Here is a 24,689-nt window from a genome sequence, read left to right as displayed (position 1 = left end):
ATTAATTTTTGAATATTTTATACGCTACTAATAAGCAAAAAAAATTTTTTTTACTCAACAGTATTTCATGGACATAATTGTAAAAAATAAAAAAAAACTAATATTTTCCTATTGTGAATATTACGCAGTGCGAAAAGTGATCACATAAACCGACCATTGACTTGTGACATGCGTGATGTAGAATTCTAATACTTAAACATTTTCGTCAAATTAAACGGGAACAATGTTGTATGTACAAGCGTATTTTTACAAAAAGAATGTGCTTAGTGCAAATATTGAAGTGCTGTAATTTAAAAAAAATATAATTAATTTCATTTAAAACAGAATACTTTATATTACAGATATTAAATTTATTCGAGAAATTAATATTAACTATTTATTGCGGTGTATTTTACGAGGTTTGATAATAAATTTTACAGAAAATTTAAATTACAAATTTAAACACGAAAAACCCGTGTTTGCAATAATTTAGTGGTTAGTGTAAAACACGTGTTTACATGAACCCATGATGTTTAAAAGTAGCTCATTTTTATTAAAACTGTAGGTATTATGCGTGTAGCATGACGCATGGGAGCTCCTACCCAGTTGGAGGTTGACAAAAGAAAGCTACGATATATATTTTACGAGGTTTGATAATAAATTTTACAGAAAATTTAAATTACAAATTTAAATACGAAAAACCCATGTTTGCAATAATTTAGTGGTTATTGTAAAACACGTGTTTACATGAACCCATGATGTTTTAAAGTAGCTCATTTTTATTAAAACTGTAGGTATTATGCATGTAGCATGACGCATAGGAGCTCCTACCCAGTTGGAGGTTGACAAAAGAAAGCTACGATATATATTTTACGAGGTTTGATAGTAAATTTTACAGAAAATTTAAATTACAAATTTAAATACGAAAAACCCATGTTTGCAATAATTTAGTGGTTATTGTAAAACACGTGTTTACATGAACCCATGAAGTTTTAAAGTAGCTCATTTTTATTAAAACTGTAGGTATTATGCATGTAGCATGACGCATGGGAGCTCCTACCCAGTTGGAGGTTGACAAAAGAAAGCTACGATGCGCTTCGATTGTATTTATTACATGCTGTATAAACAGATTAGTTGATAACTAACTGTGTAGGTACTGTACTATCCGACACGGACTACATGCTTGAACTGACTGCGTAACTAAGGGTGTTACTATTTATATATCGTCCAGTATTCACTTTACTTCCCAGTGGGATGTTGAAGTTGTGTAATAATTCCGCGTCTGTCAGCAGTTTGGTATCCAGTCATGTCAGTTGATAATCTACACACAGGAAATGAATGATTCGATTCCCGCACTCACTTCAGATGACAGTGGGCGTTCGTTTCGGGCGTTCGTGCATAGAGCATTGGATTGGTACACCAATCGCAGCATATCACTATCAATTTTGTTACATGAAGGTAAGGTGATCAGTCTTGCCCTTCAGGTACCAGTCCAGGGGCTATGAAATATTCTAGCGTGAAAACACCCTTTTTAGATAAATATTTCATATCAACCATGTCGGGAATCGAACCCGAGACCTCTTGCATGGTAGGCAAACGCGCTGACCATTACACCACGAGACTGACAAAACTACAAAGGCTACAAAACCACTTTTATTCATTTTTTCATATATTTTCAAGAAACTTGGTCGTACAATTTAAATGCTCAAATTTTTACCACATGTAAGAAAACATTTTTATATCTAATTTCCTGTAGCACTGAACTTTCTCATTCTTGTCCTTAGAGGTGGGGGTCAGTGCTATTCAAGCTCCTGAAATCACTGCGACCTGTGAAGATCTATTCTGACGGGTCCCCGTGAATAGTTCTCGCCTCTCCAAGCCCAGGTCTATAAAGAGCCTGGCCACTGTGTGGAAGGCGAGAGTTTACATTTTGCTAAATCTCCCCCTCCAGGCCCAGATCCGCAAAGTTTAGGGCTATTAGGTAGGGGGCGAGCTCTTTAACATCCTCAGGTTTAACCAGCGGTCCCCCGAGGATGAGGCTCCTTTTATGATGCAAGGCATCGCATTCACATAGAACGGGCATAGGTGTTTCCTCATCTGCACTGCAGAACCTACATCTAGAAGTTTCGGAAAGGTTCAATCTAGCAAGGTGTTTGTTATGCAGGGTCCATAGTCCATAGTCGATGACACACACACGTGTTAAATTAGTTCACCTGAAGTAGAGTAATGACCAACGATGCAATGTCCTCATTTTCTATCGAATCCCATACAACTTATATTGCAACTCTAGCAATATTGCACATAAAGACGGGATCGTCACCCTGCAGCACATTCACATCGTCCTTACCATGAAGAAATAAACTACAAAGGAACGTGGTCTATAAAGAGACTACAGGACGCAGCTAACGTCAGTCAGCCCGTTCAATCAGTCGGCCCAACAAGTTCATCCAGTTCACTCAGTTCCAGCATGTTGTTCAAGTGCAGTCTCTTCATCCTATCATCGACGTAATACTCGTCCGACACAATTCATTATTTATCCGCCATGTACTAAATAAACATCGAAAAGCAACCTCGTGTCTTCTCTGTCAATCTCTAACTGGGGTAGGAGCTCCAACCAACACTAAACAACTACCTATTCCTACAGTTCAATCTGCAGTGCAATTATCAAATTAACTTCTCGAATAAACATAATTCTCCATAATTTATCTGAAAAAGTATGCCACAAAAGTAAAAAATAAAAATAAACATAAATAAAAAATATTGTAATATGTATACAGCAGCATGATTGCAAAATAATTCATTGCTAGCATAATTTATCATTTACATTTTATATCATTTCTAAATGACTACATATTTTCTAATACTAATTACAACTCTTGTTAAATTAGCATTTGGCTTAAAAACCTATTTAAAATTTCTCCTTAATTTATTTTGAAGCTGCATTAACTATGTACTAGGTTTTAATTTAATACTAAATTACTCATGTAGTTTTAATTGCCTACTGCGTGTTAAATTTTCACTACTCATTTATGTTAATTTTAATGTTTGTTAATATCAAATTAATGTAAATCTACTATTATTGAATAATTACTAATTATGCATTGATTGCGTAAATTTACAGTTTTCATGTGAATTTACATTATTTAAGCAAATTTGCATTGTTCATGTGAATTTACATTATTTAAGCAAATTTGCATTGTTCATGTAAATTTACAATATTCATGTGAATTTACATTATTTAAGAAAATTTGCATTGTTCATGTAAATTTACAGTATTAAAGTAAATTTACATTATTTGAACAACTTTGCATTGTTCATGTAAATTTACAGTATGTATGTGAATTTACATTATTTAAGCAAATTTGCATTGTTCATGTAAATTTACAATATTCATGTGAATTTACATTATTTAAGAAAATTTGCATTGTTCATGTAAATTTACAGTATGAAAGTAAATTTACATTATTTGAACAACTTTGCATTGTTCATGTAAATTTACAGTATGTATGTGAATTTACATTATTTAAGCAAATTTGCATTGTTCATATAAATTTACAGTATTCATGTGAATTTACATTATTTAAGCAAATTTACATAATTTAAGCAACTTTGCATTGTTCATATAAATTTACAGTATGTATGTGAATTTACATTATTTAAGCAAATTTGCATTGTTCATGTAAATTTACATTATTTAAGTAAATTTACATTATTTGAACAACTTTGCATTGTTCATGTAAATTTACAGTATGTATGTGAATTTACATTATTTAACCAAATTTGCATTGTTCATGTAAATTTACATGAAGTATGTTATATTACCGTGTCCTGGTTAGCATGGATCTCTCTCCCCCCGCTCCCTCCTCCTCGGCCTTCCCCTCCGCGGCTCGCTCCTCTGCCTTCTCCCGTTGCGCCTTGTCTAGATTGTGGACTCCAACCAGCAGAGAGTAATCCATGATCTATAAAATTTAAAAAAAAACCATTAAAAAATGGCTGTAATCACAATAATAATGTGGGTGAGTTCCGGTGCATTGGATGCATGGTTTGGTTTGTTTGTGGAGCTACCCAAGAGACCATATTTTCGCCGTTCGGGCAAAAGTCAGTAACCCTAAAAAAGTCAGTTTCCTAGCAAAGAGAATGCACTAAATATGCACTAAAAAAGCGTTCTCTACGCTTGCGAAAGCATTCAAAATACCAGCCCTGGTGGAATAAAGGAGTTAGTTTTACCTTGAAGCTCTCCAGCACTCTGCAATCGCGTTGGATGGTTTTGACTAAAGCACCGTAGGTATCCGCTTCCAGAAACAGGCCCAATGGATGATGTTCCATAAAGTCGAGATCTTTGTACGTAGGGCTCTTTTTGCTGTGTTCTGATTTAGATGCCTGAAACAAATGAAGAAAATACGTACAGTGACCACATAATATAGATTTGAATAATAGAGGACCATTAAGAAACTGAACATTTTCACACAAATTCCCATTCTATTAGATTTGTCAATGAAGGATGACTAGACAGGTGCCACCGTTTTGTAGCAATAATTCACGGACAGTGTATACTTGTAATGCCGTATTAAACAGACTTCATGAACTCGGCAATAGTTATTCCCACGTATCTGATATATTTAATGTAGGGTATTGTTCCTATGGAACAAACCTTTTGAACTTTTCAAAGATGGTGAATAGTAATTATATTTATTTATTCATGCATTCCATAATATATATACAGTTTTTTGTTCACTTTGCCCAGCTGTATGAAACAGTACTTATTATATTCTTGTTGTATTACTGTAGAATGTTTTATTATTTAAACTTTCTACTAAATATGCTGTATAATTTTTAGGTTAATTTTTTAAATATAAATCTTGTATAATTTTTGGATTTAATTTTTTTTATATAAATTTTGGGTATAAGGAAATTTATGTTTAAAAAAAAAAAAAAATAAATATTAAGCCTAATATGTTAGTATTATAAATGTTAGTAAAAGGCAGATTTGCCGTGAATGTTAATAAAATAAAATAAATGCATTATTTACATTTACATGTTTTACATTTTTTTTTTGCACCACAACAGGCCAGGAGGCCTAATTACAGTGGTGAATTACATCACAGAGCACCCAGGCTCGAGAAAAATCACATTTTAAATTTTTGTGTTCTCACCGGGAATCGAACCCGGAACCATCCGTGCGTGAGTCAAGTGTCTTGACCACTACGCCACGGAGGCCGCTGGATTATAAATGCAACTGGACAGTTGATGCAACTGCAACATTATAAATGCAACAGGATTTGAGTCTCTGCGATAATTTCTCAATGGTTATCGAGGATCTGACTCGCCCGAGGACTGTAAAACATCATCATCAAATTTCGAAAGCTGTCCAGATTTAGGTGCATCGTTTGAATGTCAATTGCCCAATTCGGACCATCGTTGAAACCATCATTGACATCTACGTACTGCTAACACTTCACCATAATCTTCTTAAATGGCGTTAGTGGCCTTGTGGCCTGTGTGATGTGTCCTTCGTCAATTTGTGCTTTGGACATTTCACCCTTAGCAATAATTTAGATTTTATTACTAGTAAATAATGTCAAACAATAATTCAATAAAAAAAAATCTCATGGATGTGTTTACTTCACCGCGTCTGGGCACAAAATGCTTATAGTCTTCAAATTCGCAAGTCTAGCATGGTGCTATAAATGAGAGGTATTATAAGCAGTGACAGCCCGCGCATAGGAAAGCCAAGACCTGGGCTTGGAGGGCACGAACTATTCACGGGAACCCGTCACAGTAAATAGTATATAGATCACAGTATATAGATCTTCACAGGTCGCAGTGACGTCAGGAGCTAACATAGCACTGACCCCCACCACCAAGAATAAGAATAAGGCAGAGGGTAGAATTCCATGTCACTCTGTCTCTGCATATTTACTTCCCAGGTACACAAATTCCTCTATCTGTGTTTTAGGAAAACCGCATTCGTAGTGAACTCACATTTAGTCATGCTTCCATTACTTTTAAAAACCATCAGATTCGATTAATCAACATTCAACAGCAAGTCGTCAGCCACCAAGAATAAGAATAAGGCAGAGGATAGAATTCCATGTCACTCTGTCTCTGCATATTTACTTCCCAGGTACACAAATTCCTCTATCTGTGTTTTAGGAAAACCGCATTCGTAGTGAACTCACATTTAGTCATGCTTCCATTACTTTTAAAAACCATCAGATTCGATTAATCAACATTCAACAGCAAGTCGCCACCCTCATATACATCAAAGACTTTTGTTACTAAGAATTGCAGGTCCTCTAGCGCACGACATCATCAGCATACAAAATAAAACATATTGAACATGTTATCAATAAATCCTTAAAACTCCTTGAAATTATTAACAAAAGCACAACTGACTTCAAAAATATCAATACCCTTAAAACTCTTCTGTTCCCTAGTTCGCTCGCACCTAGAGAATTCCTCTGTTATCTGGTCTCCATATTATGATGTTCACATCAAGAATCAGTTCAACATCGATTTTTAAGAAAGATAGGCTGGAGGTTGGGCTTATCCAGAGACTTATATACGTATGATGAGTTAGAAACTACCTTGAATATATCTTCTCTTCAAGACCGTCGAAATAAACCCGACCTTCTAGTCCTATTTAAAATTCTCAACTCACTCTTTGATGCGCCTGAACTACTGAGCTCAATGAAATTAAATATCCCGACTAGAGACCTCAGACAAAACTTACTCTTTCATACCGATAACCATAGAATTAACTATGGTTTTCATTCCCCTATGCCCAGAATTCTCAGGTCTGCCAACAAACATACCAGTCTTGAATTCTTTGATAACAAGTTGTCTTCTTTCAAACGATCACTGAATCAAATTCAATTATAAACACCTCTCTCCCGCTTCCATTCCCGCAAAGTCTACTATATACCATTTAAATCAACCATCAAAATTTAAATCAACCATTTTTGCTCGCATTCTTAAACCTTTCAGTTCTTTTATAGAGTTATCGATATACATAAATTGAATAGCCATGATGACATTACACATCCCTGTTTGACTCCTTTAGGAATGTTAAACCACCAAGATCTATTTACCCTAACACATGATGCGCTGTCTTTATACAGTCACGCAATATCCCGTATCAGATAGCCAATCACTCCGTACTTCGAAAACACCTTCCAAATTATTCTACTAAATCCCAAAAGGAACACTCCCACACTACCAGAAGTCGAACTAGAGGATGGGTCATGGGGTCTACTGCAAACTCTGAATTCGGGCAAAGAAATTTCAGGTTTCTGGGCCCCAAAATATTCAATTTGTTACCCGAACTAATGCAATTAAATAAATTTGTAATAAAATAGTTACTGTAAATCCAGTAACTAGGTAGAGAAAAATCGGAAAACTTACTAAAAAAATATTCTAAAATAATAAATGGTATATATTGTATAACTTTATAATAAATTAACTAGTAGGTAGTCATGTTATTGTTTATTTTTGCATAAAAATGTCTGCCTTAAAACAGGTTGTACCTAGTTAGGCAGACTAGACATAATCCAGAGAAATCTATTACATAAGTATGTAAGTAGTAGATAAAGAATTTGTAATTTTTGTTAATAAACCAATATTATTATAATTCATAACTTAATTATTTATATTTTTACTTGACAGTGCAATACTAAAAAACCGCCTTGTCTCTGCGCTAATCTAGATTCTATCAACACATACCTTCCTCTTGTAGGTGGAGCCCTTGAGATCGTATTTCTGGTGCAGCTTCACCACAGACGGCAGGAGATTGTTCATGGCAACGAGGCGGACGTTCTTACTGTTGCACTGGTAGCAGAATAGGCCGAAGAACTTGGGGAGTAGAGTGCGCGGGTTCTGGAAGAAACGTCAAAAAAAATATTTTTCAATGATGTCAACTTGTCGGCGAGAGTCCGGAGACGAGCCACAAAGCCGTCGCCAAACCTGAAACGGCTTCCATGTGTGCGGAGACTCGAAACTCTCGGTCGCACGACACCGTAGGAACGGCGAGAAAGAGCTGCCCAAATTCCGAACCCATGTTCAAACTAAAACAAGATGCTCGACTTTTAAGCCACATTGAAAGCCCCACTTACCTGGATCCAAATCAGAGGGTCAAATTTTATACTTTAATAAACAGTTAACCCATTGCAACGCAAAGCCAACGAATCACCGGCCAAGATAAATTTGTCACTGACTCACAACAAAGCCAGCTATTCACCGGTTTGTCTTTAAAGTGATTTTTTTACATTAAAACTGAATGACAATAACTTTAATAAAATAAAACAAATAAAACAACTTTGTTTTTAACCACTAATTTTTATTTTCCACCGACCGGTTTCAAAGCAAACAAGCTTCTTCGTCAAGGTTTACGTAACTAATGAATTGATTCCTTTTTTTAATTTTTATATTTTTATCATGTTCACTAAATACTACACGTAGACCCAATAAATCGAGTCGTTTTTTCCTTACACGGGTGGTAGTTTGATATCAAGTTCGAAGTTCGAAGTTTAAAAGAAATTTAAAACCCACTTGTTCTCTAAATCATTTGAATAAATCCGTAGCATGTGACAACAAAATAAATTGTTTTAATCAAATTACAAATTTAAAAGCTTCAATTAAATTAATTTAACAATAGAATCACTATGTAAAGCGCCCTTGAGGTATTTTATTACGAAAATGGCGCTATATAGGTTATCCATAATAATAATAATACAATGGCGGGCTTATTGTCAAATGGCAATTTCTTCCAACCAACCAATAAAGTAAAAGTTTCATGGTTTACCTCTTCGTTCTAATTCTCAAGGCACTCTCTTAATTAATACCCATCCACAATTCCTCTTTCTTCTCTAACTCACATAGTGTCCATGCGGCTCCACTGTGGAATCATCTCCCATCCACCATCAACGATGTTACTACAGTATCTCTGTTTGAACCACGTCTGAAGAAACATTTCCTTTCTCTTCCTTAATCTCTCCTCCTTTCCTGTTTCCTCTTTTTTCCTTTTTCCCATTGAGTAATGGTATTGATTTAAGATAATTTATACACAAATACATTTATTTCTATTTATATTTAGCTTTTTTATTTTTATTTTCTATAGAATATGTTTTGTGACTTAATTATAAAAATACAACTTTTACTTTATCGGTTGGTCAGAAGAAATAAGCCCGCCAATGTACAATTAACAATCTGTACCAATAATTAAATGAATAAAATTAAAAATTGTTAATATTCCTTAGGGACCTACCTGGTTGAGATTCATGTAGTAGCCGGGAAGCAGCTTCTGCAAGAACTCCCCCTCTTTGTGCTGAACTGTCTTGATGATGAACTCGTCATCGTCCGTCAGGTAGAAGATGCTGCCGCTAGCCCCCGGGTTGCTCAACTCCCGGAGAGGCGAACTGCACATGGACATCTGGAAACAAAACCGCAGTAGTTGCAGCACGAATTTCAAAATGCACGCAGCAATAAGATGCGCCAGATTCGAACACGGAAATATTGTCTTTCTGTTTGAACCAATTTGGATCTGGAGATTGACATTAAGGAAGAATCACGTTGGTAATTTATTAGATCTGAGCGAATCCTGGCCCCTTACTAAAACTCAAAACACCAAACATCCAGGTTTTGAGAGTAAGTGATTGAGGAGAATATTAGGTATAAGGTGGCAAGATTTCGTAACTATCATTGAAGTCCGAGAACGGACGCAGCAGCCTCCTATAATGAGTATTTTGAGGGTTCAAGAAGATGTACGAATGTAGAGGAAGCGAGATCTGTATGCAAAGATAAAGTGATGTGGTGTTCTATCCTCTCTGCATACACTTACGGGGAAACGGCGTGACGGTTTGTTGCTGTTGAAATCAAGTTGGCGTAGAGTGGGGTTAATTTTATTATGCACACAAAACATATTAAATAAAAAAATTAAATAAATTTTATATTTGAAGCACTTACTTTGTGGTTATTCATTATAATAAAATAAATAAAAATCAGAAAAACTAAAAGAAACTTTAATATTAGAGTAAAAGAACACTTAAGATGCTTAAATAATAATAATTTTTCTGAATTCGCAAATCATCTCATAGAAAATAATTATAACTTCAATAAAGACACTGGATTCAAAGTACTTCATGTTGAAAATAAAATATTAAAACTAGACAACTTAGAAATCTTAGAAATTAAAAAAGCGATTCATAATAAGAAAACAATAATTAATAACCAAATAAACAATATTTCTTTTAGTCCTCTCCTGTCTAGCTTCGAAAATATTCATATCAAATTACCACCATTGTAAGGAAAAGAGACTTGATTTATTGGGTCCACGTGTAGTATTTAGTTGACATGATAAAAATAAAATAGGAAATAATAAATAAGTTTTTTTTTATTTTATATATTTTTTTTTTATTCATTCAAAATTACAAAATTAAATAACTTATTAAGGCTTTTTAGGCTATGCCCGTGTCAAGCCACAATAAGAATACATAGTAAAATTAATTAGATCAAATTATAATGACATAGAATCACAATCTAGAAAAAAAAGGTAAATGTAACAAATAATCAAATTCCAAAGAATACAATGCAAAAAAGATAATCAGAAATAATTTATAAAATATAAATTATACAAATTAAGAATTACACATAATCAAATATACAAAATAGTGGTATCATTAAAATCAACAAAATAAAAGTAAAATACAGTAGTATTAAAAAAAAAAAAAAAAAAATACAAAATAAGAGCATGATTTAAAAGAATATATGTATTTATAAAAGCATAATTGAAATGATAATTGAGTTATGTTTTCTAGAAATTCACACAATTATAGAAAGAAATATAAGGAATAGGAGCAATAAATCATATGCCAAATAATAGTACGTACTAAATTAAATTATACAAAAATACATAATAAGAAAAACATAAGGTACAAAGTTACGTAAACCTTGACGAAGAAACTTGTTTGCTTTGAAACTAGTCCGTGGAAAAAAAAAAGAATAAAAAATTAGCGGTTAAAAACAAAGTTGTTTTATTGATTTTATTAAATAAACTGAAATTTAAAATTACATATTTTCTATTATCACTCATATTTTTAGCATAGTATAGGGTGAGAGATAACGATTTGGCATAGAATTTCCACAGTTCTAAGTGCACGGGAAGTGTGATAGCAGGTCACATCACATAGAAAGATAAGTATTTCTGTATCAAAACACTCTCCGAGGATAGTTTAATCAACGGGATGTGGTAAAAAAATATTTTTTTTTAACAAAAAAAGGAACTTCTCCATTTTCTACTCATCTATCAGCTAACTCAAGATGTTCCCTACCTATTTAAATTTATTTCAACAGAGAGGGAAAAAGTTTTCGAGAAGAAATTTGGAAGTCTAGGCATTTACAGGGCTTATGACCTGTCATTGGCTGGTTTAAGTGGCCACTTTACACACTGTGTAACATTCACCATTCTGCCCATGTTTGAACATCCACATTTCCTCAACTCTTCCATCTGTTGACTTTTGTGAAGTGAAAGAGCTGAAACCTTTATCACGTGGGTGAGATTCATCCGGCTGAACCAAATCACCTACTAGGTCACGCCTGGAAACAATTTTCCAATTTTTATACTTAATTGGAAAATTGTTTCCAGGCGTTGCCTCCTTACACGGGTGGTAATTTGATATCATTATTTTCGAAGTTAGACAGGAGAGGACTAAAAGAAATATTGTTTATTTTGTTATTAATTATTGTTTTCTTATTGCGAATCGCTTTTTTAATTTCTAAGTTGTCTAATTTTAATATTATATTTTCAACATGAAGTACTTTTAATCCAGTGTCTTTATTGAAGTTATGATTATTTTCAGATGATTTGCGAATTCAGAAAAATTATTATTATTTAAGCATCTTAAGTGTTATTTTACTCTAATATTAAAATTTAAATTAATTTATCTTTAGAATCACTATGCGAAGCGCCCTTTAGGTATTATATTATGAAAATGGCGTTATTTTTTTTACATTTTTTTTTTTGCACCACAACAGGCCAGGAGACCTAATTACAGTGGTGAATTACATCACAGAGCACCCAGGCTTGAGAAAAATCACATTTTAATTTTTGTGTCCTCACCGGGAATCGAACCCGGAACCTTCCGTGCGTGAGTCAAGCGTCTTGACCACTACACCACGGAGGCCGCCGTTATATAAGTTATCCATAATAATAATAATAATAATAATGGTTAAAAAGTGATAATGTAGAATCATCATTATTTCACTGAATATGTTTATAATTATACAAAAAGAAAAAGGAAATAAAGTAAAGAAGAATAGGAATTAAAAAGACATTGAAAAAATAAGAATCGACGGGATGGCCGTTCAATGGAAAGGATAGCTGATTTAATTGCAGCAGGAGTGGTCCGGAGCAAGTCCAACAGCTCAGCATAATTATTAGCTGTTCTGTGTATGCTCACTAGGGGTGGGGAGAACGGTGGATGAAGGAACATGTGTCGGAGTCTGGTGGTCCTTGTGGGTAGATGAAAGTTTAGCAGGGACAGTAATTTTGGGCAATCTATTGTGGTGCATATCATAAAACAAACGTGAGTGCACTTACGAGGAAGTCGTCGGGCTGGATGCCGAACAGGTCGCGGAAGTAGCGGAAGGCGATGGGAGCGTACGTGCGGAAGCGGAACTCCGAGTAGTGGTGCGCCGGGGTGTGGTTGGAGCCCTCGCTCGGGAAGTTGGTCGTCTCCACCGTCATGAAGTCCTGCATCAGCAGATCGCGCTCCGGCTTGGAGGCCAGCCCCCCCACTGCGTGCTGGATACCTGAAAACGCACGCAACATTAGTACATAAAATAAATATTGCCAGTATGTCCGAAATGAACTGAGCCAAGACCAACCAACTGAAGGGTATTAGATCTAGAGCCCTCACAGGACACCGCACAGATGATAAAACACCTATTCACAGTCTACGTGAATGTTGTATCGTCTTTGTGGTACTGGAACTTGGCACGCTTGTAAATCGAAAAGTAGTCAACACTCTTGATTAAAATTTCCTTTATTATCCTGACAGATTTAGAAGTACAATGGCAACAAACCGGGCATAGGTGTCGACTGCGAAGTATGAAAACAGAGGAAGCGAGGTACGTATGCAAAGACAGAATAATACGGCGTTCTATCCTCTACGCCTACCCCCGCGGGGGAAAGGCGCGATTAACACTCTCCACTGATCTAACCATCACGATGATCAACATTCATTTTCAAATTGGAATAACTTTTACGCGATTGATCAAAACGAAGCTTTATTTTCATTGAAAATATTCTTTAAAATGCCACCTTTCCAGCGTGAGCCTATTTATTTATTTATATATACGCCCAATTGGCATTTTTAAGGACACATTTATACATAGAAAATTATTATTAAAAAATTAGAAAGACTCAATGGTATATAGTAGATTTTGTGGGAGTGGAAGCAGGAGAGAGGTGTTTATAATTGAATTTGATTCAGTGATCGTTTTATTTGTGAAGATCAAGTGCCAAAATTTAACTATTTATTATAAAACAATTTCTGTATGATATAGTGCTACCTATCTATGTTCATTTAAAAATACAAATTATACCTTTTTTCCTGTATCACGTAAAATTACTCGAATATTAAAAGTAATACACAAGTTTATCTGACATCTTAATCAAAGTAAAATAATAATAATCAAAAATTTTAGGCGGGAAACATGCGTATAGTAATAACAAACAAAATTAAAAAGAAGCGGATATATTCCTTGGTACCTACACTCTACACTACGCACACAGATGCGTTTCTACTATCATCTCCCAGGGAACAGCCAAATGTGAACCAAGTGTTTTTACAGTTATTTACTAGGAAAAAGACAATGGATCCTGTTTACTGCATACCAAAATAAAACAGGGACGAGTTTGAGTTTGGGTATCATCTATTGTCTTGTTAACCTTAATGGTAAGTTAAGGAATGCTATCTTTGTTTACTTTTTTATATTTTACTTTTTGTGCTGTTACATGTTCACTTAATTGCCATACTTACTAGTTCTTTGCTCAATGTATTATTCTTGCGTTTCTTAAAATTATTTTTTATTATTAACTTTTTAAAATCATTCTTATGTTGTTGAAATTCTATTTGTCAATGCGTTTTGAAGCTGCAAGACTTTTTGTGATGTTAGCTATCATATTATTTTTATCATATTATGTAAATGTTATCAACTATCAAATATCTAAATTTAGTAAATGGTGTCTAGAATTTCAACCGTCCATGCGCTCAGTACTTGTTGTTATCTAAATTCTAATTTTATAAATTTGCTTTTTATTTCGTTTTTTAAAATATCACTTAAACTCTAAACTTCATTGTCAAATAAAAAATTTAAAAATAAAAATGTAAATAGGGGCTAGATTTCTTATTGTCCATGCGCTCTGTAGCTGCAAGACGTTCTGTTATCTAGCTCATATATATCACAATTGTAATATATCATAATTGGAGACGAGGAACTAGAATCCCAACCGTCCATGCGCTCTGTAGCTGCAAGACGTGTTGGGATATTTATTTATTGTACAGCGCCCTTGAGGTGATTTTCACAAAAATGGCGCTATATAAATTATCCAAACATTATTATTATTAACTTGTTATCAAAGAAATCAAGACTGGTATGTTTGTTGGCAGACCTGAGAATTCTGGGCATAGGGGAATGAAAACCATAGTTAGTTCTATGGTTATCGGTATGAAAGAGTAAGTTTTATCTGAGTTTTCTAGTTGGGATATTTAATTTGACTGAGCTCAGTAGTTCAGGCGCATCAAAGAGCATCTATTTGTCAAAATCGGTACAGTGTTGCCAGAGCAAATTAAGTTCAACCCCATCTTGCGACAAAATACGAAACTACTTTTTGAGCAACCTAATATTAACGGGGCACTTCTTAGGTTCCCCCGCAAAAAAAAAATTGATGGTTGAAAAAAAAATTCAAATAGGTTGGGGGACAGCTGATCTAGGTATTTCTTCCGATATAGAATAAAGTGGTAATTCTTACCGAGTTGAATAGAACCCATGATCTGTGTGGTTTGAATCTTCTTGTATGTGATCTGGCCACCGACTCCCACTCTCCGGTGGCCGATCTTCCGGTCTGACTTGTGAACCTGGAAAATTGATGTATTATCAATTACACTTATAAACATAATCATCATTCATCTTTCTACACTTAGTGGTGCATAGGGCACTGCTACATGAAGGTAAAGTGATCGGTCCTACACTTCAGGGTACGCATCCAGATGGTATAAAGTAAAATCTATATTTATGAACCAAGATGTGTATATTTGTATGAGAATTTCAAGCATCTTCGTCGGTAACCTGTTAAGAAAAAAAAATGTATACATACTCTATTTTTCATACAGAAAACTTAATTTTATGGAAGCGAAGCATGCAGTTGGAAAAAAAGGGACGAAAGTAGACTGAATGCTGTTGAAATGCGATCCCTCAGGCGAATGTGCGGAAAAACAATGTATGATAGGTGCCCTAATGTCGAAATTAGAGCAGAATGCAAGGCTGAGTTAAGCATTATCGACAAAATTAAGAAAGGTCTTTTGCGATGGTTCGGTCATGTGGAGCGAATGAATGATGAAAGAACGGCTAAAAAGATTTATGATGCGAATGAGTCTGGTTGTAGAAGTCGAGGAAGGCCGAGAAAGACATGGCATGATCAAGTACAACAAATTCTTGAAAGTGGTCATGTGAAAAGTCGGAATAATCGACGTGCGTGCATGAGAAGATGTATGAATGTGAAGGAAGCAAAGGAAGTGTGCCAGGACAGAGTGGTGTGGCGTTCTATCCTCTCTGCCTACCCCTCTGGGGAAATGGCGTGATGGTTAGTTAGTTAGTTAGTTAGTTAGTTAGATAAAATTGAAGATAAACGTTAACTTCCCATAGTAATACATGCCCAGGGCCTCGATTATGATGGAAAGATAAGGACATCATACCTTCACCATGACGGTATGAAGCTAAATTCTGACCATAGAATTAAGAATAGTCCAGAAGGAGCATATAATCATATTTGAATACATCGAACTGTGTCCGAAAATCCCCCCACTATGGCCCACTTTCACCGCGCGCATTTTCAAAGTCACCGCGTAATGTTGCACGATGGTAAAAAATATAATCATAACACAAATGTAAGGTAAAAACTGTTAATTTCTCTAAAATTTTATTGCGCACGCGGAAACATTGATTGACACAACAGAGTAGATAGGGAAAAGATAATTTAATAAGAGTAATTGAATTGATGAACTTTGAACTTAAAATATAAAACAAAATCTATTTTACATAAAACAGATATTTTTATATCATGTTAAATAATATTTGATGTTTTAAAGATAATGTCGGTCAAATGTCCACCACGGCGTTATTTAATCCGAGGTCTATTTTTTATTAGTCTCTCATTAGATGAGCAAAGTAGGGTAAAAAAAATTCTACCCTGGCAACATTAACGAAATGTCCATTTTTATTTCTTTGACAATCTGACAGGTGGAAAAATAATTCAATTTTTAAGTAATGCATTTGCTACTAAAACATTCGTTTGTTAATTGCACATGAAATGTGATGCCATCCTGTTTCTTTAAAATCCTAGCAGTATTTTTACACTTTAGAAGGACACAACACGGCATAGTTGAATTCTAATCAGGAGTTGCGTACTGAGCGACGTCTACAAAGAAACTAACGGGTCTAAACGTAAAACTACTCATTTATGAGTAGTTTAGTCGCCTGTTTGATGATCGTATGCGGTTTCTGGACTATTCTTAATTCTATGCTTAGGACCTATGTTTTTTTAAATAAATTAATCATTGTTTAAAACAGCTAATCTTCTTATTCAGAATTACTTATAGATATTATGAATAATTCATTTATAAACATATCAAGGCAATGTTTTTTTAAAAATAAATGGTAAAAGTTTTCTTATAAACACAAAGTTCAGTGTTTGAAAACGTGGGGGAAAAAACTGAAAAACAATTGAACATCGATGTTGTTCTTATTTGTAAATAATAAATTTATGCACGCGAATTTTCGTGAGTCACCATTCTTTGAAATGTCAACAGGCCGTCATCGCCGAGTGTCAAATTCTGACAGATTCGGAAAATAACATTACCAAACTGTTTTAAAGGGGGTACATAAAAAGATTTTATGCAAATTGTGTACTCACATCATTTCTGTCTCCGATGGAAGCCTCTTTATCCTTATCTGAAAAGAAAAACAGACACATAGTACGTAAATCTAATAGGAAGTAAATGGTGAACTGGGTCGACAATTAGTCAAGGATACGACATTAATTCGAGGTAAATACAGCGCTCTTTCAATGAGAATGTGATCTGCTTACCATCGTCTTCGGATTTGGAATCCTGCGTTGACGATCGATCGTCGAAATTTTTCGGAGTAAAGGTTTCGACCATCTCGATATCGGCTTCTCCCGAGGCCATTTTGTTTTGAACTTTTCACCCACTTTTCGCACTTTAAACACTAAAACTACACCATTAAGCGTAGAACTACCTAATTCCTATCGCGCTATGGAACAACATGGGAAAAAGTAATTCAATTCAATATTTCCACCACTTTCACTCGAAGGACCTTCCTTTCGAAACATCGATGAAAATTCATGCCCGTTCGATGATTTACTCGAAAATTTGCATGGCCGTTCATTGCCAGAGCTAAAAATAATGAATTATTTAATTTGTCAAATGCACATTTTGACAAATATTTTACAATGGTAACTCGTAACTCAAACAACGTGAGTTAAAGTTAACCTCAAAACTCAAAATTGATTTCCCCGTCAAGTGTCAAACTTTGAATCTTTCTCGAGCTTCGACAGTTTTATGTTTATTTTTAATACGTCTCTTGAAACTTGAGTAACAATAACAATTTAATTATATTTTTCCATCATGAGTACGGAAGACGGATTATTCAAATTCAAAAAAGCCAGGAAACCGAGACCTCAAAAAATTCCCAAGCCAAATTTTTCAGGTAAGAGCAAGAAGTCGAAATCGAAAGATGACGGCTTGGAAAACCTAGGAAAAGTTAATCCGGCGGGAAAAATAAAAAAAAGAAAACGAAATATGTTCCCGACGAAACCTCAGATATCGGATGGAAATAAGAAATACGATATCCCTCAATTAGAATCAAAAATAGCTAAATTGCACGAAATCAGTGAACCGAATAAGAAAGTTCGTAAAAAAATACGACAGCTTGAACATTTATTAAAAAAAATCACCCAAATTCTGTTGACGAAAAAGAGTTTAGAAGGGGACGACAATTTAAAATTAGATGAAATAACAAGTGAAGACGAAACAAATGACATCGCTGATAATGACAGCGATGAAGACAATGCTTCTAAAGACGATGAAATGAAGTGTAATGATGAAGAGGACTCCGGCGAAGATGACAATGATGAAAAAGCTGATGTAAAAATTGATAACATCACCAAATCTGATGACGATGATAGCAGTGATGACGATGACCCAAAGAAACCGAAAAGATATGTTGTTTTTGTTGGAAACCTTTCAAAAGATGTTACAGAAGAGGAAGTAAGTGCCATTTTGTTTATTTCTGATTAAATTTGCTTGCTCAATGAGATCTGCTATTATTTATTGAATCGGCATTTACTTTGTGGGGTAAAATTAATAAACATATAATCAATAAAACAATTTGTTCTTAGACCACTTTGAGTTTATTTTAAAGCAGTACTTGTTTCAGAAAGCACAGATATTTCCACATAAACTAGGTAAGTTTATAACACCACCTTTAGATGGAAAGATCTCTGCTTTCCGAAACTAGCAGCGCTTAGAATAATCTCAAGTGGTCTAAGAACTATTGTTATCTATTTTTTTATTTATTATAAGTCTGCATTCAATAAAATACACATTTTTATTTTATTTCATTGGAAAGCCAACAGACATTTATACATTTATAAGAATCAATTATACCATAAATACATATCATAAAGTCCAATTAGAGACTTCCACATAATATTGTTATTGTAAATGTTGTCACATAAAAATTATACATACCATAAAATAACTAATCATACAAAACTTATAATATTACTAGAAATGTAAATGAATATTGGTCACACAGTTGCACATTACAATAAATAAACAAAATTATTAAAATATTAATAAACTTATAACATAAGAATGTGAAGATTATATGGATTTAAAGTCCTTAATACATAGTTATATAATTCAAGGTACTTAAGCAAAAAATAGAAGTAATCTTATGAACTATAATAATAATTTATTATGAAAATAAAACTTTGTTATCAGTGTTACACAATTTTGTTCTTTTACAAGAACACAACTATAGTTTCGGGAGAGCACTCCTCCCATCGACGGGTGATATAAAACTTTCTATCACCCGTTTTTTTATCAAGAGTTTTATATCACCCGTCGATGGGAGGAGTGCTCTCCCGAAACTATAGTTGTGTTCTTGTAAAAGAATAAAATTGTGTAACACTGATAACAAAGTTTTATTTTCATAATAATTTATAATGAAGTGTTACGAAGTGAATGCCGATTCAATCAAAAATATTATAATAATAATGTTTGGATAATTTATATAGCGCCATTTTTGTGAAAATCACCTCAAGGGCGCTGTACAATAAATAAACATCCCAACACGTCTTGCAGCTACAGAGCGCATAGACGGTTGGGATTCTAGTTCTAGTTCACAATTATGATTAATGTACTATAGCGTGTACATTAATCATAATTGTGGGGAAAACCAATAGTTAAGGGCAAGGCTTTCCTAGGATAGCGGTGCCCGTATCTTAACCGCCGTAGCAAACGGTGATGCGGTGAACAGCCGGTGAACAACAGGTGGCTAGAGAGTGGTTTTATTTTTTAACGGTGTTATCAATACCGTTTTCCTAGGAAACTACTTTCTAGTCACCGTTACGACGGCTGTCCACCGCATCACCGTTCACTACGGCCATTAAGATGCGGGCACCGCTGTGCCAGGAAACTCTAGCTTAAGTGTTTAATAGGTAAAGGGGAATTTAAGTATTTATACAATGTTTGATCTCTTATATTATAAGTTTAAATATGAAGTTTTACAAAATAAACACCAAATCAATCAATAAAAATATCAATTTATTATAAGACTAAAAACATTAAGTTTTAAAATAAAATTTTCACAATCGTGCGCTACAAATGAGTGTGCTTGGTGATGTGCGTGCGAACGCTTAAAATTGTATGATTTCCCATCCCTTCTGATTACGACTCACTATGATTTATACTGGCAGCAGCATTCATGCATGTACGTAAGTGTAGGTGTGGCAGGCGTATTATTTTTTTGCTATACTTATATTCTTTTTAATTATTTCAGATAAAAAGCCATTTTGCCAAAGTCGGAGAAATCAAATCTGTCAGGATTCCAGAGAAGAAAGAAACGCGAAAATCTGGATTCGCTTTTGTGGAGTTGGATAGTCAGCTCACCTATGAGGTACTTATTTTATTTCTAATATTTTTATACTACAGATAAGAGTCGGTTCCCTGGTAGTGTCGCAGAGTCCAAATCGGGAAATCAATTATTAGATTATTATAATTTATGGTGCTCTGGGTGATCTTCAAAAAGCAAAAGATTTGCTGAAACAAACTTGAGGAATTATCAAGAAACATTATGGACCGTCATCTCTCCTCTTTTCCTCTATTTTGTTCCTTATACTCTCCGCTTTTTCTTTCCAGCAACTAAAATTTAGCATTTAGAAAAAATACTTATATGTTTGCCCTGTAAATTTGTTGCAGCATATAGGGAAATCCTTTGTGAGAAGGGAATATTGACAACTGGGCATTATCAGAGCTTATGGCTGGTTTAAACCTTATGCACTGTCTAATATTCAACATTCTGCTTATGTTTAAACATTCGCATTTCCTCAACTCTTCCATCCGTCGACTTTTGCGAAAATTCTCAAATATTGAAAATTCTCCAAAATATTTTATAATGTTTTGAAAACATTTTTGAGAAGGGAACATGAAAGTTTAGGCATTTACAGGGCTCATGGCCCATCATTGGCTGGTTTAAGTGCCTACTGCACTGTGTAACATTCACCATTCTGCCTATGCTTAAACATCCACATGTCCTCAACTCTTCCATCTGTTGATTTTGTCGAAAATTTCTTTATTTAAAATTTCTAAAAACCCTTGTTTGCAACAAATCTAGATCTTAATAACCCAAGCCTGTCTACAAAATTTGGACATACTGTACATGTTTTTTAATCGGGTCAAAACATTCAATTTTGCTTTATTTTTCTCTTGCCGATCATTGCCTAGCAAAAAAAAACTATCTGTGTCTACATCACATATATTTAGTGTTTACACGACTTCCTTCTTACACCAGTTATTTTGAAAAGAACAAGCCAGCCATTCAGCTTTCTGCTTCTGTCGCTAAGCGCCAGTAATGATTGCCATGCGAAAAATAAATCTATATATAATGTCGAGTACTTTACTCAATTCAAAAATATGTTACAATACTCGAAACATTGTTGAATATATTCTATATTTATTTATCTTATTATGAACACATAAAATTATAGCAATTATTAAAAATTATATTTATTTTCATATCAACGGTTCAAAGAACCTTTTACAATAAAAAGTTTTACAGAAATAATCACAGCAGTGAACAATTCATTATGTAATATATAATATGGAATATAACTATATAATTCAACTAAATAATTAAAACTAAACAAATTGGTAAATTTTTTATTTCTTTTAAAACTGCAAAAAAGTAAAAAAAAAACATACAATTATAAGATGACAAATAAAAGATAGCAAAATTAAGTGAGAAAACCTTATGTTCTAAATATAAAGATAGCAAATTAAAATTGAGAATAATTTAACATAAACATAAGTGCTAGGTTATAATGAAAAAGAAAAATAATGCTACAATAAGATTTTATAAATAATACGGTTTTTGGATCAATGTGAAAGCTTAAATAATCTTAATAACACGTTTATATTATCAGTTGGTTGGAAGAAGTTGGAATTTGGCAATAAATCCACAAATGTATAATTTATATATAAAGAAATAAACAAAAATACCTATCCAGAAAAAACAATGTTAAATTTAATAATAAATTTTTAAATAAATTCTTTCCTTTTCTAAAAAATAACGAGTGAGATTACATTTAATGCATTTACAGATTTTGTATTAAAAATATCAATTATTTTTTCTAACTTATTTCCATGCCTATGTATTCTGGATATAGGTGAATGCATTTCGAAGTTGGTACGAGAATTGTTACAATAAAATAATTCTCTACTTGTAGTGCACCTACCAGGTATTCGAATTTGAATTAGTTCAAGTAAAGCAGGGCTGTCAATTATTGATTTCATTATTTTAAATAAGAATAACAAATCAGCTATAACTCTTATTGACTGTATTCCAAAAATAAATCTGGGTGCAACGTTTAATACGGACTGTAGGCGAGTCATTTTATTGATTGGTGAACCTGCGTATTTGCCATGGGCAGCGGCGTGATTTAGGCTGTTCACTTTAAACTAAATAATATTAATACGTAATTATTGTTTTATTTCCAGAAAACCCTTTCAATGCACCACACTATGATGAGCAATCGAAGAATCAATGTGATGTACACTCGATCAGACCCAAAGAACTACGATAAAAAACATGCCATGGTAATTCATTTATTTGCTTAATTTTGAAGCAGTTGCAAATTACTTGCAACACTCACATAGGCGCATCAAAACAATAAATAACGGGGCCAGTCATCCTTGCTCTCAGCAGGTTACAGAAATCAGAACGATTTTTTTTTAATGAAGCAAAAAATAATGAATTATAAATATTGAGAAAGAAACTTAAAAATGTCGACCTCTACTACGTTTATTAACGTAACCCACATATGATCAATTATGATCAATATATTTCGTCTATATATGATCAAATCTTTAGTTCCAACGAAGAAAAAAATGTATTTTGCAATTAGTTTCGATTTTTTTGGCATGCACACTGTCATATCTCATATTTTTTTTAATGTATGCTATTGTACTTGTGATAATTTTTGCGGGACGAAAGAGAAGAGAGAAAGTATCATGTACGACTGTGTTCTTGGGACTAGACGAACATCTGCCACGTGCATTTTTTTATTTTATTTTTCAATACCTTTTATTATTATTTTTTCCAAAATGAATCCCGCTTCTGTGAACAATATAAGAATTTAACTAATGAGAGCACAAAAAATGTGATTTAGCCTTAGAAATTATATCTGGACTGCATATGTGGCGATCAGCCAAAGTACCTCTTTCCAATCGTAGCTTGAAATTCGCAAATAATTAGTTAACTGTGAAAAAACAATGAGTTAGTGTTTCATCATCATTCCATGTCCGATCCATAGTTGGAGCATATGGTGTCCACAAAGAGCCTCCAAGCATCTATCGGCTGCCAGCTCCTGTGACTTAGTGTTTGAAAGGGGTCAATGTGTGGACAAAAAGTGGAAAAAGAAGACTATTCATTTTATTGCATTGTTTTGCATTTTATTCTTGCCAAAATTTGTGACAAGTAGTGAACAACATAAACATTCAAACAACAGTGCGCCTGTTAGTTTAAAACCATAAAAAAAGTACAATATGATATCATTAAAACCATTTAAGAATGTATTCATTTGTAACTCGAAAGTACCCAATTTCAACTATCTGGAACAGTAACCCCCATAATAAATTACAACAATGCTACTGAAAATGAACTTATGTATTTTGTCAAATCCATAATATATTAAATACCTACCTTCTAATAACATACAAAATATTAAATCAATCCTTATACCAGTCTCACACACACATTTGTCTAATATTAATGTAAAAAAAATAATTGAGCGGGAATGTTGCGTACTTATCATAAAATACAACAATTCAGACCAAAACAGACACTAAGCCATTGGAACAATACGCACCATCCCTTGGTAATGGCACATATGTGCATCTACCGTCTTCCAGGAATCAGCGAGCAGCCTGTTAGCCACATGTCCAGCAGTAACTACTATACCTACAATCTACAAAAGCTGCCCTTCAGATATCATTTTCTATTTTGCCAACCATATTGTTGAAACAGTGCTTTATTTTTAAGAAAAATTGATAATTATCTGCATAGTATGTTTGCTATTTCATTTATTTTTGCCTTGCAGAAAAAAAATGCAAAGATTGATGCTATGCGAAAGTCAGGACTGCTGGCTGGAAGTGTACCAGAACACAAGAGAAGAAGTTTTAGAAGGAAGAAGAAGAGGTTAGCGGAAGCGAAAGCCGCAGCGGAAGCCAATAAATAATAAGTCATGTTGTTCTAAGTTCATCAATAAATAATTTTCATGAAATTCTGTTTTCATTTTTAATATCTCACCATTAGAAATAAAATTATTCTGAAATTATAAACTTTGTTAGCTGTGGTATCAAGGCGTATTAATTATTACAAGCATTTCCAAATAAACAAACCAGTCTCGTGATATTCGACAGAAAATAGCCTATTTCACACATATCATCTCAATCTATATGGCCTAGTTAAATTATGGTGGATTGACATTTATCATATCAATCCTGCAAAGGGATATCGACTGGAGATTAGTTGGCCTCATGGTGTACTGGTTATTGTGTTGCCGGGAGTTATATCAAAATATATTTGTAAAACAATAAATATCGATACATGGATTTTTGCCGTGTTGTGAA

At 33.8% G+C, this 24,689-nt stretch overlaps 2 protein-coding genes across 3 annotated transcripts in view; one reads left to right on the top strand and one right to left on the bottom strand.

The window, feature by feature from the left end:
• PIP5K59B (Phosphatidylinositol 4-phosphate 5-kinase 59B) overlaps positions 1–17,651 on the bottom strand; it is a 61,459-nt gene extending 43,808 nt beyond the window's left edge. For both annotated transcript variants that reach the window (XM_088238438.1, XM_088238440.1), the window contains exons 1-8: positions 17,342–17,651; positions 17,168–17,205; positions 15,008–15,113; positions 12,572–12,783; positions 9,242–9,406; positions 7,702–7,854; positions 4,207–4,359; positions 3,802–3,938 (exon numbers count right to left, since the gene is read on the bottom strand). In XM_088238438.1, coding sequence (XP_088094564.1) covers positions 3,802–3,938; positions 4,207–4,359; positions 7,702–7,854; positions 9,242–9,406; positions 12,572–12,783; positions 15,008–15,113; positions 17,168–17,205; positions 17,342–17,441 — 1,064 coding nt within the window. In that variant the 5' untranslated portion in view covers positions 17,442–17,651. The remainder of the gene's footprint in view (positions 1–3,801; positions 3,939–4,206; positions 4,360–7,701; positions 7,855–9,241; positions 9,407–12,571; positions 12,784–15,007; positions 15,114–17,167; positions 17,206–17,341) is intronic.
• On the top strand, positions 17,637–24,340 carry LOC148273607 (uncharacterized). Its single transcript, XM_088238441.1, has 4 exons — positions 17,637–18,542; positions 20,341–20,457; positions 22,557–22,655; positions 24,158–24,340. The coding sequence occupies exons 1-4, from the start codon at positions 17,901–17,903 to the stop codon at positions 24,293–24,295; spliced, it is 996 nt and encodes a 331-aa protein (XP_088094567.1). The 5' UTR covers positions 17,637–17,900; the 3' UTR covers positions 24,296–24,340.
• The last annotated feature ends 349 nt before the right edge of the window (positions 24,341–24,689 follow it).

The sequence above is a fragment of the Micrasema longulum genome, unplaced genomic scaffold (assembly GCF_059751315.1).
Source record: "Micrasema longulum isolate JH-2025_06_02 unplaced genomic scaffold, ASM5975131v1 h1tg001897l, whole genome shotgun sequence".
NCBI lineage: Eukaryota > Metazoa > Arthropoda > Insecta > Trichoptera > Brachycentridae > Micrasema > Micrasema longulum.
The sequence above is the reverse complement of the archived record's forward strand: the minus strand, read 5'-3'. Positions and strand labels throughout refer to the sequence as shown.

Bases quoted from the DNA above. Each gene is read 5' to 3' on its own strand.
- LOC148273607 (XM_088238441.1), top strand. From the start codon at position 17,901: ATGAGTACGGAAGACGGATTATTCAAATTCAAAAAAGCCAGGAAACCG. The intron at 18,543-20,340 runs GTAAGTGCCATT...TAATTATTTCAG, and splicing joins AAGATGTTACAGAAGAGGAA to ATAAAAAGCCATTTTGCCAA. The intron at 22,656-24,157 runs GTAATTCATTTA...TTTGCCTTGCAG, and splicing joins ACGATAAAAAACATGCCATG to AAAAAAAATGCAAAGATTGA.